Source organism: Bidens hawaiensis, unplaced genomic scaffold (genome assembly GCF_021521415.1).
Source record: "Bidens hawaiensis isolate Kalapana, Puna unplaced genomic scaffold, B.hawaiensis_p1.1 tig00006520_1, whole genome shotgun sequence".
Lineage (NCBI taxonomy): Eukaryota > Viridiplantae > Streptophyta > Magnoliopsida > Asterales > Asteraceae > Bidens > Bidens hawaiensis.
Window position 1 is genome coordinate 984,603 of NW_027491437.1, and position 17,938 is coordinate 1,002,540.

At 31.8% G+C, this 17,938-nt stretch overlaps 1 protein-coding gene across 1 annotated transcript; it reads left to right on the plus strand.

Annotated features, from left to right (window-relative positions):
• The first annotated feature begins 4,251 nt into the window (after window positions 1–4,251).
• LOC143632692 (uncharacterized) lies at window positions 4,252–4,893 on the plus strand. Its single transcript, XM_077101147.1, has one exon. The coding sequence runs from the start codon at window positions 4,252–4,254 to the stop codon at window positions 4,891–4,893; it is 642 nt and encodes a 213-aa protein (XP_076957262.1).
• The last annotated feature ends 13,045 nt before the right edge of the window (window positions 4,894–17,938 follow it).

Sequence of the window (17,938 nt, forward strand, 5' to 3'; positions counted from 1 at the left end):
TTGTACATATACCTAATAATGTTACATGGGTTGTCGCAAATTGCACATATATATGTGTGTGTATAAATTATACATATGTGTATAATAATAACATATATACTAACTTAATACAACTAAGAAAATGCAATATTTTGTACATATATGTATAACAATAACATATATACGAATTAAACATGCATGCACAAGGTATTTACATGGATTATACATACATGTATAATGATATTGTACATATATGTATAATCACTTTGTTACTTGTATAGCACACACCATATAGTTCTCTTTTTTTGTTCTTTCTTCTCCCGATTAGCCTTCTCCTACGCCACCTTTTCCTCATCTGTTATATAAGCAATTAAGATGAAACTTAGCATGTCTTCCATGACAATTGATTATATACATCTTTTTCCTTATCCTTTTTAACTCATTCACTTCTTCAAGCTTAATTTTGTTGTACATTAACCTTACATAACTCAGATAACTTTGCAACATGTTCCTGTAAATAGAAATGATAAATTGTTTTTATTATTAAACATATTTGAAGAATATTGAAGATTTCATTTCAAAATTAGAGCATTACCTCCAAACTTTTACTTTCACATTCTTCTACTCTTTTGTTATTATCACATTCAATTTCATGGCCTTTACTCTTTACTTTAGATATCATAATTATTGATATCAATATATAATTATCATATATGTCATCATTATACGCATATGTACAAATAGTTTTTACCTTAACATATAAAAGCTACAAGTATCAAACACTAACTTACATATGTACAACAATTACTCATTGTAGATATAAAAGCCACAAGTATCAAACACTAACTTACATATGTACAACAATTACTCATTGTAGGTATATGTATAACATACACAAGTAACAATTACCATAACGATTGTTCAATATACACATATATGCAAACATTTTAACCTTATAAGTGCAACTATTATACATATAAGTACAACATACAAAAGTTACAGGTATCGAACATCAACTTATTATACACACATGTACAAACAAAACAATTACTCACTATACACATATGTATAACATACGGAAGCTATAATTACCATAACAAATAGTCAATATACACATGTGATATATATATAAATATATTAATCTTATAAATGCAACTCATTATACGCGTACATATAGCGTACAAAAGCTACAAGTATCAAACATCAACTTATTATACACATATGTATGAACAGAACAATTACTCATTATACACATGTGTATAGCATACACAAACTACATTTATCATAACAATTGATCAATATACACATGTGTACAAATATTTTAACCTTATAAATAGCACTCATTATACATATAAGTACAACATACAAAAGCTACAAGCAACAAACACTAATTATTATACACATATTTATAAACAGAACTTATGACTCACTATACACATATGTATAGTGTACACAAGATGCAATACCAAGCATTTCATAGGTGTATAAATTCTATTCTGTTATGAATTATCATTTATTCAATGCTCAATAATCAATTTAATATATTAATTATATATTTACTACTACATTTATTAAATATTTATTTTATATATGGCTCAATATACAATACTGAATTGATATTAGATCTTTGATTTCTGCTACTTAACATATCTATGCAACCTTTGTATCAAATCTATAAAAAATTACAGTCAACAAATACACACAACACTAATCAACTAAACAATTACAAATTAACATAAATCAGTAGAAATGCAAGTTAAAATCAGCAGCGGTAGAAATACAATAAAAGGAAATCTTAATTTCAATTACAATCAAAATAGTTAAATTAGATGAAAAACTTGATAAAAGTCACTAGAGCCCGAATCGGTGGAACCACATAAAGTGTTTTTAGCATGGACCGAAACGTAATTTCTGATAAACCAATCCACACACAGTTAATTAATCATAATCAAACCTTTCTAGATCCCGAATGTAATACATGTAAAGATTAGGTATAAGATTATACCTGAAAGTTCGATATCTAAATCTTCTTCGGATACATCAGATCCTCCCGCCTCGCAAACCGAACTCCGCAACGTCTCACTATAAAAACACCTAAACCGTCCCCCGCCCAATTCCATTGGTGAACTGTTTCTGGCAAACCTTCGGCGAAAGAGACGGTTTCAACAGATTGATGCGGCGATTATCTGAAAAACCCTAACATGTGTCGTTCAATGTATTGAGAGAGAGAAATAGAGAGATATGTTTATGTAAAACAAGAAAAAGAATAGATAAAATAGCCCTTCTTCAAATAATATTTACAGAATTGCCATTTTTTAAAAACCCATATTTTTTTTTCAATTAGTGGCCCATATTGGTTCTTATGGTTCTCAAAAACCAAATGGTTCTCTTAGGATCCTTACCGTATATATATATATTATATATATTGGCCCCTGAAAATTACGGGTCTGGACCGGTTGTCCTGCTCACCCTACCCTAGGGCCGGCCATAAATCCGTCCCAAATTTTGTCTCGACGCCAAATACATAAATATTTAACAAATATGAGTGTGTGCTTTGTTGCAACTAGTAAGATTGTTGTTTTATGACCTTTAGGTAATGGGCTCAAGATGTAAAAAGCGTCCTTCAATTCTTTACCAAGTATGAGGTAAGTTGCGTACATTAAATCCTGGAGCGCTTTAGCCTCTAACCGGATATGCACAAATGCAAGAGCTAAATTATGCACCGTAGTCCTTTTGTTACTAAAACATAAATTGTTAGAAATGAAAGTTAGAAGACTGTTACCATTAAAAAAGAATTCAATATTATTCAAGAACTTGTAGTTTGTTTTAACACTCTTAAATCTTCTCCATGGACGGGACTTCATAACTTGAACTTGGCGTAATATGTAGTTGCATAAGCATCTCGATCAATGTTTGCTACGACTTATTTGTGTTTCGGTTTGTATGGATTATTTTCAATTCTCAGTTTCTTATACATACAACATTCTCATCCTATTCATTTTCCTACCCTCAAACCTGTAACTATACTGAAAACTACATTTTCTATTTTATTTTTTCAATTAAATAATATTTTTTTATACATTTATCATTATTTTTTCTCTCTACATAAAAAGATACTAAAATAATTTATATGGTTCTACATTAACTTTTTAAATATACAGAAAATTCATAACATTTTCACGCTCATTCATTCGCAACACTCTAAACCAATCACTTATTATAAAAGCTTTACTCATATAAAATGATGTATGAATTATGAAGGCTCAAATATCTCTTTAAATTATTGCTCGTTTGGTTTGCTTTTTTGTTCCTATATTATTTTTTATTTTCTTGCATAATAAAGAAGACTTTAGTTGGTTTTCCAATCTTTTGTATGCATGCATCTTTTAGCCGTACTCAAAGATTGAGGAGTCGGATGAATTCGACAATCTTGTCAAACACATAAACCTAAATACGTCACGAGTTCACAAAAATTGACTAAACTATAATTCTTTTAACCCATAATTTTTTAACATGTTACTACTTACAAAGAATTGCATTTAAACTATAAAACCTAATACAAGCTATATCTTTTAAATTTTGACATAAATAATTCGATCTTTTTAGTTTATGAGAAACATATATATATTTTCAAATATATAATAGCAAACAGATAAACCCAAACACGACTCATTTAGATAAAAAATGTTCGTGATTCAATCGAAGCTACCCAAATTCTTTTAAACTAAGCCCAATTAGCCCAACCCATGAACTTGATGTTAATTCGTTTCATGTTGTACCAAAAACTTACTCACACCGTTACTTAATTACAATCGTCTCTTAGGATCAATTGTTGGTTTTGAGACATCAAAAATTCGAATAGACATGGTTTAATTCGGTATATGCTCATCTTGTTTGCCTAATCCCTATTTCCCTGGCAAAATATAATAAAATTCAAATTTCAAAATGAGTTTGTAAATTGTATCCCACCAAAACTCTTATCCCCTTATTCTAACTCTACTATATAACTACCCTAATTAGGGTTCTCATCACTTCATTCAATTCAATTCAATTCTCATCACTAAATCATCAAATAATAATGGTGTCAAGAAAGCTCTCCGATCTTGATGAACACATTCTTGAATCCTTCTCGGATTCAAGATCAACTCGCCCTAGACTCGTAATCGATCAAGATCTCCCATTGTTTCTCTTCGTGTCACCCGAACCATTGCCGCCACCACCACAACCACCATTACCACCACCGATCAAGACGACCCGAAAACCAAACTCACCATGAGTTTCTACGTCGACAACACTGATAATAATAATTCAGTGTTGTCGACGCAAAATCCATCGTCACCACCACCACCAATACCAGAAAACCCGCTTATTATCCTCCCACACGCCCCGCGACGCACCCGTAAAAAACCCTCCCATGCACCACGTCAAGGCAAACCCGCGATGATCCCGCCGCCGTTCCCATGGGCAACCGACCGCCGTTGCAAAGTCCACACGCTAAAACACCTGACCCAAACCCTAATGATCAAAACCATCACCGGTGACGTGGAATGCAAACGCTGCCAAAAGAGCTACCAGATTGAATACAATCTTGAACAAAAATATAACGACGTATCCGATTACGTGCGGCTGCACTTGTACGACTTTTATGATCGAGCACCCACGAAGTGGATGAGTCCGGTTTTACCGACATGCAAGTTTTGTCATCAAGAAAACAGTATGAAGCCGGTGATTAATAAGAAGAAGTTGATTAACTGGTTGTTCTTGCTTTTAGGGCAGATGGTTGGGTGTTGTACGTTAGGGCAGTTGAAGTATTTCTGTAAGCATACTGGGAACCATCGGACCAGGGCGAAAGATAGGGTTTTGTTCTTGGCGTATCAAGAGTTGTGCAAGCAGATTGATGGTGAAGCTTCTTGATTGTTAGGTATTTGTTTGAGTTTGTTTTGGATGTGTAATTAGGGTAAATTTGTTTGTTTTCTTTACTTTCACTTTTTGGTTCATAAGTAGCATTTGTAACATGTTTTTTTTTAAAAAGAACTTGCAACTCATTTACTTGTTGAGATTGTGATTTGGTATTGTTTTCCAATTTGGGATAGATCTAAAGTTGGACATGTCTCGAAAAATCGAAAGATTCTGATGTTAATATCAGATAAGTATCTTAAGTTATATATTGTGTTAAAGGTAATGCATAATCGGATTACCTTGCTACTCTTATATGTAATTAAGCTCTTAAGGTTAACCGTAATTAAGAGCGTGACTCGACGAGTTTTATGCTTTGTGACGGAAACTGCAAAATTGCTAACTAAAATATCGATTATTCTGAATTTGTGTTTGTAGTGAGTTTTCATTTAGTTGATTATGTTTAGTTAATATTGTTGATGTTAATATTGATTTGTGGTGGTTATTGTCACAAATGGTATTTGACTATTTGGTTCATTTCCAACCCAAAAGATAATAATCTTTGCATTAATTCCTTCTACATAATCTAAAAAGCCTAAGATGTTGTTTGAGTTGATCAACAGAAAATACAAACTGAGTTAATGATTTTTGGATTAAAGTGACAATTTTGGCAATTACTGCATGTCTCAGGCAAAAAAGATAAACATTTGAATTATAGTGGCAATTTTGGCCAAACTACGAAAATCGACCTAAACTTGATCTGGTTTTTCTAACAGCGGGGAATTTATTAGAATTAAAAAAGCTTACAACAAGAAGCTACGAGCGATAAAATTACAAACTTATGACATTAAAATTACACCATTTTTAAAATTCTAGAAAATGACATTCTCGTATTCTTTATCTACATAAACGAATACTTCTGCACGAGTTGCATATTGATATGTTGTTGTTGAACACCAACCTCCAATTATATAAACAAATAGGTGGATATGATACCTGTAACCTTCGTATGAGAACAAGATACATCGCTTTGAGAATGCCTCTTCTTCTGTCGAGATTCTATCTAGTAATGCTCTCCAAATTAAAGAGCTGATCTTTAACGGGATAAATGGCCAGAACTGTGGTTGTGAGTCTATCTGAGCATCCTTCCAAGCAATTGTTTTTCTTAATGGAACAAACAAAAACTAACCCTAATGGGGCTCCTCACCACTTGCATTCGTTTGAGTAGCTAAACTCATGGACTCCTCACAAAGCAATGAATATATACTCAACACTTTCTCCCAGAGACACAAACAATCCTTTAACCTTCAAAACATCTACACAGCAAGTTACAACAATTACATAAATCATATTGTGTTTTGCTATTGAATTATATTTTCGAAACTATATATAAATATAAAGAAATATATACATCGATACTTTCCCATCAAGTAATGAAGTATATGGTTGAAAATTCAAACTATTAGATTTAACTAATTGTTAACAGTATTCTGTATAGCTAATCGTTTTATAGATTTGAAAATTCTTCACTATATATACATAATTGTTACAGATTAAAACTTAATGCCATGCTATATGTTGTATATTATTTCTAAAACTTGATATCGGACAGTCAATATCTAATCATGTACGTAAATAAAATAGCTATTATCGTTATAATTTTGTACAGATACTAAACTATTAATGGATTTTGAAGGATGAGAAGGATGTTCACAACATCACTTGGTTGAGATGTTTGACATTGATCGATTTGGGAATGGGATGGGGGCATAGGCCTTAGGGTAAGTGTTATTGGATAATGGGCTTAAGATGAATGGTCTTAATTCTCAAAAATGGTTTAATGGGTTATAGTAGTTAATGGGCTGCCTAACAGGTTTATCAAAAAGTTGAGGTTTTATGTAGAGGTGCACAAATCGGGTTTTCCTAATATTTGGTTTCAGGTATGAAACCGGGTTCAGATATGACTGGGTATTGAAAAACCGGGTATTGTCATGGTACCCGGGTCGAGTTCAGGTCCAGTCATTGTCTTTTAAAACCATACCCTATGCACCGAGTTCGGGTATAGAACCGGGTATTCTAAAACTAGATATTTGAATACCCTATATCCGGGTATTGAAAAAAAACTTATTTTTGGGCTCTTCTCGGGTATAGATTGGTTTTTTTAAGGGCTACACTCTTTTGAAGTATTTTTCGGGTAAAGATCGGGTATTTTAAAAACCGGTTTCGGGTACAGAAAAAACCCGGTTCCGGTTTTCGGATATTATCAGGTACAAACCGGGTCTGATTCCAGGTATGGGTTTTGGTACTAAAATAATACTCTTTCCGTACCCTACGGGTAGGGTCGGGAAGGGGTTTGGTAGTAAAAACCCGGGTATAAAAAAATCTGATTCCACGTTATTTTTCGGGGTCCGGTTCCGGGTTAAGTTTTTTTTGCACCTCTAGTTTTACGTGTTAATAGTTTGCATATTTAATTATTTATAGGAAAATTTTTATAAAATTCAAATATGTTGTAATTAATTTTTTTTTTGTGTCATTGTGCATAGACTTTTCAGCGTATGGATGTAAAATATTCATGAATGTTGCTCAGGTTTCTAGTACATATATTGAAGTATTGAACATCAAGAAATAAATTTATAGGTGTCGTTGCTACCAAAACGCGCTCCTAAATCTGCATTACAAGAAAGATGAAGATGCTTAACAAGATATTAAGTGTTTTCAAATTTAGTTAGGCTAGCTTTTACACCTCCTAATCTTTTTACCTTAAAATATCATACGATTACCACATGAGGAGTTAGGTCCCAGCACCAATTTTCACACCTCACAATTAAAATTCACTCTAACACTATGGTATATTTTGTTGGAGTTAATGGAATGAAAGGAAAATAGAATGGGAGAAGGAATAGAATGGACAGGGGAATGAAATTGATCATTACCATTTATTTTCCTTGTTTGGTTAACATATAGGAATGAAATCAATTATTAATGTTTATTATTTGATATCCAAAAAAATTATAGAAATGAAATATAAATAATAAAAACAGTTCTATCTCAAAATACTTTTTAACCTAAAAAAAAAAGGGATTTGGTGGTAGTGCCGATGGTAGTGGTGGTTGTGGTGTTGTTAGGTGGTGGTAGTGTTGAGAAAGTAGGATGAATGAGGAATGGAATGAAAAAAGGAGGGGGGGGGGGGGGAATGAATGGTTTTGATGGAATGAGATTCCATATGTAATGGATGATTCCATTCCATTGAGCAACCAAACGCCACTTTTTTCATTCCCATGTAATAAACGATTTCATTCCTATTGTCATTCCTGCATACCAAACGCTACCTATGTGTGTATAGGTGAAGTTATGTCGCCAATAAGCATAAGAAGCAAAAACTAGAAGAATAAACAAGATAGCCAAGCTTAGATCGGGCTCTACCCAAACTTTTCTGGTTCGCGCATGCAGAGTGGATTTAACCGTTTATGAAGAGAAGATAGTTGTTTTAGGCGAGGAAAAAACTATGGGTTTCATGTTATTCTAGCCTAATAAACCAAAGCTAAAAGGATCTTTTTATTTTCTATTACATTAACAAATTTATCAGACTAATAATTTACTATCTAACTTTTATACCTGGTCATTTGACTCATTTCATAATCAACCGAACCTATCTTTTGACATTGTAAAATAGTTTAACATTTACTACATTTATCAATTTATTTCATTACATGTAATTATATTTGGCATTCGTGCCCTTAAGAGCCAAAAAGACCTAAAATCACTTCACCATTTTCTTATAGAACAATTTTTGTTTTTTATAGAATAGTAATACAAAATATGATCAGTAAACATATAAAAACGGATTAATAAAAAATATTTATTCAAATTTTGAGTTTGATTGACACAAATGGGACGATTTGACTTGACGCCTTTGATTGACACCTTAATGACCATTTGATGTTGTGGTGCAAGCAAATTATATTGTCAATAATTACTAACCTACACAAGTACTAATGTCCTCGGTTGATTTCTTTTCCTTATTAGTTTGGACTTTAGAGTTCAATTATCTTTATTCAAAACCCAACCCAACTCAACTCAACTATTTAATAAAAAAATAATTTCTCTTTCTTCCATCTATATAACTCAACCTAACCTAACTTTTTACTTTTATTCACAACCTAACCAAACTCAAATCAATTATTTTAAGGGTCAAGTTATTCTACAAAGGTAGTCAAAACTGAGAAATATTTATAGTCACACAAAAATAAATACATAAAAAATCAAAACTCAAAATTTAATAAAAAAACAAAAAAAGTAAAAACACAAAAATATTTTCACCGTATTCCTCGTTCATAAAAAAAAATACCACTCGAAAAAGACACAATGGTGAGTGAAAAAAAACCATTGTGTCTTTTTGTTTATTATTGTGTTTTGTGTTTATTTTCATCATTGATTGTGTCTTTTTTCATTGACATTGTGTCTTTTTTTCTTAATATTATGTTATATTACTCAACATTGTGTTATATTTTGTTCGGCATTGTGTTCTATTTTGTGATTTATTGTGCCTTTTTTAGTTATAATTATGTCTTTTGTTCATTTTCGTCATTGTGTATTTTGTTTCTGCATTGTGTCTTTTCGGAGGGTTTTTTTTTGAAGCGAGAATGACAAGGGAAACATTTTTGGTTTTTAAACTTTTTCGTTTTTTATTTATATTTTGAGTTATGATTTTATTTTATTAATTTTTTTGAATTTTTTTGAGGGGTTTTTTGTGTATGGTCAGAAATCCTTCTCACACTTTTCATTTTTATCTCCCTTTGTATTTTAACTTATCCCTTATTTTAATACATATATCTTAGGTTTTAGTTTATTCTATAAAAACTATTAAAACTAATAAAAATGTTTACTTTTTTAAAGAATATTTTAAGTATAAAAAATTATTAAAAAGGATAATATCATAATTTTATAAAAAATAACCTTGAATTTTTACAGGTATTAACAAAACAAAATTTTACTTATAACAATATTAAAAAAATACATATTTTTAAAAGTGCTCAGCTTTTAATAAAATTTATATCGAAATACTCATAAAAATAAACTAAATAAGATAGTGTTTTTAGATTTTTAAAACAAGTTAATAAGATAAATTATTAAATAAAAATCAAGTTATATAAAAAACAAATTGTTTAAAAGAAAAAAAAAATATTTAATTAAAAGTGGGTTGTGACATATGTTGGGGTTGTGGCCCGGGTTATGGGGAAAAAAGGATTTAATCTTTTTCTTTATTTATTAAATAGTGCCCTGAACCCCTACAAGGTCACCAATAAACTTAATACAAACCGATATTTAGTCATTTGGCTAATACTTTAAAGTCATCCATTAAATTATTCCTTTCTAACTACAAATTTACAAACTTTCTTCACATATTTATATTTATGTTTTGAAGTGTATCATAAGTGAAACACATCATCTAGCTACATAATATAAAAAAAATTGTTATTCTGTTGTATAGGTTTTTCAAAAAAAAAAAAAACCAACAAACTTTTAAAGTTGTATCTATGATGAATTAACTTTTAAAACCATAAAAAGGAATAAAAAATTTCAAATTTTACAATGCTAGATAGTAATCTGTCCGTGGTAACCTGAGCTGTAAGATTATAGTTAATTAGGATAAGATTATATTCAACGTATTTTAGCTGTTTTCCTTGAACTCTTGAAGTATGAATTTGAAAGTATATATATATATATATATGAGGTAAATCAGTGGACTTTTCATTAAACACAAACCATTTGCGTATATATGAATTGTTAAGACCTAAAATTACTTAAATAATCTAAAACACCATTTTAACACATAAGATCTATTAACTCATAATGTTAGCCGTTGAGTCTTACAATGTTATTTGCTTTGAATTTACGTTTCAGAGTTATTACCATTCAAAGTAAAGTCGCTGACTAATAATGGAAGTAACATTTGGCGTCATTCATAAAATGCTTAAAGATAAACTCATAAAAGCAAGTAATTACATCACTCTCCTCTCCTTTTTCTCAATCACCTTAAATATAAAAGTTAAAACTAAGACCTTTACCTAGAAATAAAGAGGATGCATTGTCCATGGACGTAATGGATCAAACATCACCAGTGAGGCAATTAGGCGAGGCACATTGAAGCAGAACTTGATCTAATAGTTCACCGGGAAACATGCTAATAAAAGAGTTCTTTCAACATCTAGCTTTTTCTATATATCCTGCTTATATATGTTTACTAGTTTATTTTCTATTGTGTTCTGGGGTAATTTTAATTGACATATGAAAATTGTTATCTTTTTAACTATTGACAACAAATCACGCAATAATATAGAAATATAAGAAACAGAAACACAAGTTCTTATTTTTTTAATACTTTGTTTGAACTTTTTAAGAATCATTAAATCAAATAAAATGTAGTAACATGCATATGAGTTTCATGTTACCTGAATCTAGAAACAATACATGAAAAGTATTAGGGTTAAATTATAATCTAACCAATATATCAATGGTCAAAAGTAATAAAAGTAAGAAAATATAGTTGTGCTACAATTGTTATCTTGTCATCTCTTGTTAGTTTTTCTTATGATAATAAAGTATACTTACGGGTTCTAAAAAAACAGAAAGCTTACTTTTTTTTTTATTTAAGATGTAAAAATCTTTTTATAACCACGAAGAGTATTTAATTGCAAATAAAAAGTATATATGTAACGATAAGCAACATCTTTAAAAAAAACAAAAAATATAATGAGTAACTAATATGTTGAGTAGTTTTACCATCACTTATTCTCTTATTTGAGAAATAGAAGTATAATTGTAAATTTTTGTTCATTATATTTATAAGTTTTTTTTTATGGCCATTTTGTCTTTTGTGTAATAAATTCCAGCTGGTGTACAGGCTTGCTTGCTTGCTCTCATAATATTAAGTACTCTGTTATGACCGGATTTCCGGTTAGGAGTGAGGAGTTAAACTTTTATAAAACTATCATACTTTTAAAATAACTATTAAAATCTAATGTAGTTTATTAAAAATAAGTTTATTTACGTATGCTAGTGGTATGTGAAAATATTTGATCAGTATATAATTAGCTACCCCTCAACTTATCCTAGGCAGTACAAATTTTATACGATTTGGTCGTTTTTGTATTTCGCTACCCCTGAAAAAATATAACGTTACCCCTGTTTGTTTAAAGCCCAACAAAATTAAAAGACGAAACCAATTAAAGCCAAACCAAATTTAAGCACAAACTAAATAAAACCATTTGTTTGTTTTTTTTTTATGCTTAAACGTTTGATTTAGGTCGGACATCAACATTCAACAAAATAAAGTTTCATTCAGTTGTGGCTTCCACCCCACACCGCCCCAACCCCTTGCATGCTGCATCCGAGTAGCCAACGGCCGGTGCTTCTTCAGTCCCTCACTCCCTCGTCCACGGTTTGAGTTATACTTGTTCAATTTAGGTATTCTTCTACTTCTACTTAAAATTGTAATTGTTCATTTGTTTATATAAATTGTTAATTTGGAATTATTTATGTGCAATTAAATGAATTTTTTTAACAGTGAACTTTTTAAAATTTTTGTTGTCTTTAGTATTTGAACCCAAGACCTCCCCTCCAAACCTAGGTGTTTTAAAGGTTTTGCTCTTGGCAATGGAGCACCACCCCATTAGTAGCAATTGAATGATTGATTATGATTTGTTAGATATTCGGATAATGTAAACTGGAAATTGCAAATCAAACTTTTATGAACATTTTATTAACTTTTATATTTTATTTGGTAATACTCGGTTTTGATCAATGTTTTTTCCATTAATAAACTACACTATTTAACAACTTACACATTATATGACAAAGGAGAACATAAAGTTTTTATTAATTCACATTACACATTCTAATTTTAACAAGTTATACTTTTTCAATTAGTAATAAAATTACTAAGCTAAAATAGCAAACTATAAAACAATTTATATTGTATAAATAGTTTATAAATATAGTCTTGAACCCCATCCCTGTATTAAAAAATAAAGAAAAGAATAATATTTTAGTGCATAGTACTACCTAAAACCCTAAATTTCCAGATTTTTGTCCATTATGTACAACAATATCCACTGATACCCTGTCTATAATATCACACCTCCTCATTAAAAAAAATCAGTAAAGCATTTTCCCCAGCTGAAGCATTTCAGGTTTGAATATTTACTTTCTCCCAATGTTCATCATCAACCCATTAACTAATATTTTCGTTTTGTTCACTATTTTTTTTATTAGCTATAGGTTTAACTTGTGTATCAATGGCGCCTAATGGTAACAAGAACGGATTTGAAACCTTTTGGAGAGCTTGTTTCCACCGCCGCCGCTAGCGGTGGATGCGGCCGCCGCCACCGTCGACACCGCCGCCTTAGGCTTCGCCGTCACGTTCGTGTTAGACACTATTTACTCCTATGTTGTTCGTGTTCCTGATACACCCAAACTCACTGCTCTCAAGATTCCGAGAAGGCGTTTGATTAATGCGCGTGACACGGGTGTTTTGCTTGGAGCTACTGCTGGTTTAACGTGTGTGGTGAAACGTGTACGAGGAAAGGATGATGTTCGTACTAGGTAACTATTTAATTAATTCATCATGTTTTGTTACTGTTTATTATAACTAGCAGCTATAGGTTATGATTTATGATTTTTTTATTTTATTTTATTATTTTTTTTAGTGATAATTGTGTTTTTTTGTAGGATGATGGCTGGATTTGGAGCGGGCTTGCTGATGTCGATGGCTCGACGTGATCCGCCTGCCTTCGTGATTGCGTGGGGGGGTTGCGTGGGCGCTTGCTGAAGGAGGAATGTTCAAGGTGATCATTGTATTTGTTGCTTAATAGGTGATGGGTTGAATGTCACACCCAAGTTAATAATATAGTTTTTTGTAATTACATTTATCGTCGGATATTTACGAAAATAAAAGTTATGTGAATTGATTAACCGAACCGGTTTTAACTCGAACTTGTTTTTGACAGGTTAGGGGGAAATGAGGAAAGGACCAAGGAAGATGGGGATGTGGTTTTTGTTATCTAGGAAAACTATTGTTACTAATTTCATATTGGGTATGTATTAAATGAAGCTAGTTATATATTTTGGATTGTTAAATCTTTATGGATATGTTTAATAATTACAGAAATCGGCATCTTTAACTTGTTAAAATGTTGATGTATTAATTAAACTTAGTTATATATTTTGGATTGTTAAATCTTTATATGCAAGTATGGACATGGATATATTTAATTTTTACTGATATAGGCTTAGCTTGGAAGAAAAATAGTCTAAATTAATTCAGCTTGTACGTGTTTTGAACCAACGATAGTCGTTGTATGATTTTTATCAAAGAATTAAATAAGTTAAAAGAGTTCAATAGGAGCATGCAATTGTTAAATACAAAAGAATAATAATATGATAGAATCCAAATAGTCTAAACAATTTGGATCGATCAAAAATGGAATCGGACGCCCTCAAGCTTTGACACTGATTATACAGAAGGTGAAATATCAGAACTATTACAGGAAAAAGTTTATATAAGGTTCAAAGTGGCAACATAGACACTTCAAAGTGTCAATATATGTTTGGGGATCAAGTTTGAATCCGAGCTTGTTTCGGTTGCATGTTGTTACAGTATTATAGAGGTATTTGAAAAACTGTTCACACCGAGGATTTAACCAACTAAAATCACGACATGCCCAACAAAAAAGCATATGGCTGGGTCATCGGGTTCTACTACAGTGGATCTTCGAGCGACAGGTTTTCTCCGTAACATGAGATGGTGGACTTGAGTTACCAAGCATTGTCGGTGATCGTAGGCGTATGGAGTCACCTTTTGCGATTGGTTATCACGTCGGGTTTTATTCGTTTGTTAAAATGTAAAAAAATCATTTGTTAAAATGAAAGGAATTAAATCCATATTCCAAAGTGACAATAAAAGTAGTAATGTGTTGTGTTGTTACTCATGTAAGCCTTAATAAAAAGATGCAATATCAGATTAAATATTTATTATGTTATTTGTCTTTGGCGCATGAGAATCGCTCTAATGCCATTGGCTTGCCTGTTCTCACCACGACAAGGTACTGTGTCACAATCGTACTCCTGTGTATGGTAGAGGAAACAATTTTCCTAAAACCTTTTGTATTTCTAAATAATTATTTTAAAAAAATTTCACTCATTTCTTATTTTGAGGATATTGGTTTTTTATACTCTAAATTTTACCCATTGCCTAATATCATTCCAACTTTTAATTTGTTACCCACAACTCCCAAGTTTCATTCTACTTGTTTCTGGCACTCCCGAATTTAACTGACCATAACTCCGTTAATTTTCTTGCTGATGCGACTTTTTTTTTCTTTAACACAAGTGACATGCTTATGTGAAAATACCTTAAAAAAACCTAATTCCATATAGGGAAAATTCTGAAAATAGTCCAAAAGAGTTGAGAGGTTCTCAAAATAGTCTTTCAAAATTCCATATTCCATAAATAGTCCAACAAAATCTATCGGACTCGATAGAATTGAAAAAATCCGATGGTTTTCTCGATCCAGTAAAATGCTACCAAGTGTCCCACTCCCACCCAACCCCCTCGGATTTTTCCTCTGAAAATCCCCGTTCCAAATGGTTTTCCAATCAAACTTATAAATTCTCAGCCTTTACCTTCCCATTTCCACCATCTTTTCTTCACATATTTACTCCTTAATCCCCTTCTTCATTCCTCTGTCCCCATTTCATAATATTCAAACACCCGAATGACGAATCCGAATGCGGTTGTTTCCGACGCTCAATCCGCCATTGCCATGGCGATCACGGCGGCAGTAAACACCTCAATCTACTCCCAGTCGGTCCCCAATTCGCCTTCCAACATCACTTTGTTTTCGCAAAACAAGTTTCCAAAAATCATTGAAACCGCTACCGGAATATGCAAAAACAACGGGTGGGTGGAAGCCATGAGAGCTTCTTCACCCACCCGAAACTCATCTGAAGATGCTGAAAAGAAAAGAGTTTGGATTGTGAGTAATTGTTTGCCATACTCATTTTGGATGCTCTGTTTTTTAAAAACAAAGAAATATTATATATTTTGAGTGGATTTTTGTTATAATTTTTAATAGATGAAGCATCCTTCTGCATTGGGTGTATTTGAAGAGATTATGAGTGCAGCCAAATTTAAACAAGTTGTCAGTCCCCTTGATTGTTTTGATCGGAAGACCATCAGGATTTTGAGGGGAAATCCAAGGGGTCGGGTGGGAGTGGGACACTCGGCAACATTTTACTGGACCGAGAAAACCATCGGATTTTTTTCAATTCTATCGGGTCCGATAGATTTCGTTGGACTATTTATGGAATATGGAATTTTAATGACTATTTTGAGAACCTCTCACCTCTTTTGGACTATTTTCAGAATTTTTCCTTCCATATAATATACCATCATCACCAATGGTCGGCTGCCACCACCTCCACCAACCATCAAAAACACCTAAGTTTAAGCATTAATTTCGTATACCACTTAATTAAACTAATTCCATATAATATATATTTGTTTCGACCCAACACAAACCGAATATTGCCACGTCTAGTTAATGACATACGAGTATCGGAGAAAACCCGAGCTCGGTAGGAGAAAACTATGAGTCCGTCACTGAATACAAATACCAGATGAAAATAACGATATGTAATATTACTAATACTTGGTCAGCGCAAATAGTCCAATGTTACTATAGACAGGTAAAAGATTATCTTAATTTTTCAAAACTTTTAGTAACTATTAAAACAATGATAGTTTTAGAAATAATTGGAAAGGAAACATTGAGTGTACACAGTTGACGGTTGATAGTACTGTCTAAAACCCCTTTATATATAGCATCAGTCAGACATCTTTCACCAAAAGAAGCAGCTGACCATTTTCTTTCAGTTGAGGGAAATCAGGAATTGATAAAGATTTTATTTTAAAATAACTTAAAAAATGAAATGGTTATTAAAACAAATTATTATTCATCATATTGGTGTTTATAATTGAGAATGCTTTAAGTAAACAATGTTATTGAAAAAATGGTGAACAAGCTAAGATAACTAAAAACCTAAACGGTTGATAACTGAATTATTATTTCTTGTGGTCAACGGAAGCAGTGTGTTAAGAGTGAAAGAATCATAAGATGATAGAGTCTGACAACAACAACAAACGTGTAGCTAACACTCATACCCAGTAGAATCCAACAAGCCCAAACAAAAGTATGTGACAGAATCAGACTAGAAGAGTAGAATATCCAAAACTGATTTGTGATCCAAATAGAACTTAAGCAAAAAAAAATTTTAATGTTGAATTAATTTCTTTTCAATCCATGTCGTCTGCTTGGCTTGAACCCTCAAGACTTCCACTCACAAACCTAGGTGTTTAAAAATTTATCTTTGTCAATGGACCAACGTTCCATTGGTATAACTTAGACAATTAATGGTAAAAATGGATAATCAAAATAGAAGTTAGGAGTTAGTTAAACTCTTTTGAAGATGTAATTATGTAGTGTGATCGTTATATGTCTATTGAATTCATTAAGTTATTTATATTTAAATACCAGCCCGAACCAAAAACATGTAAGCAAATTATCCCATATTTTCCCCTTTCGTCAATTAAGAAAGACACTCCTATTTAAGTTATGCTCTTCCTCAAACAATGCCGTCATAGATCTTGATAACTAGCAAATAAGACAAGCGTGTATATACATGATTCGGTAACACAGTAGCCTATTAACAAGTCTTGCAAAGGAATAAAACACAATATAGTAGGGAGACTTGAAGGCGGAAGATGGACTATCCTCGTGTCTAATGGATATCCAAGGGTTTACCGGTGAGACATAACTCAAAAGGGATTGGAAGTCGATCGTAGAGATTTGCCTTTGCATACATAGAGGTCTTACATTATCTTGTAAAGCATCTATCATAAAAGAATGTGTAATTTTCTATTTTATAGCTTTTTGCATTTTCTTACTTATGCTCCAATATTATTTAAAGTAGCCATACTAGAAACTATATACAGTTTTCTATA

What these genes read in the sequence shown, in the direction of transcription:
- LOC143632692 (XM_077101147.1), top strand. Translation starts at nt 4,252, where the DNA reads ATGAGTTTCTACGTCGACAACACTGATAATAATAATTCAGTGTTGTCG.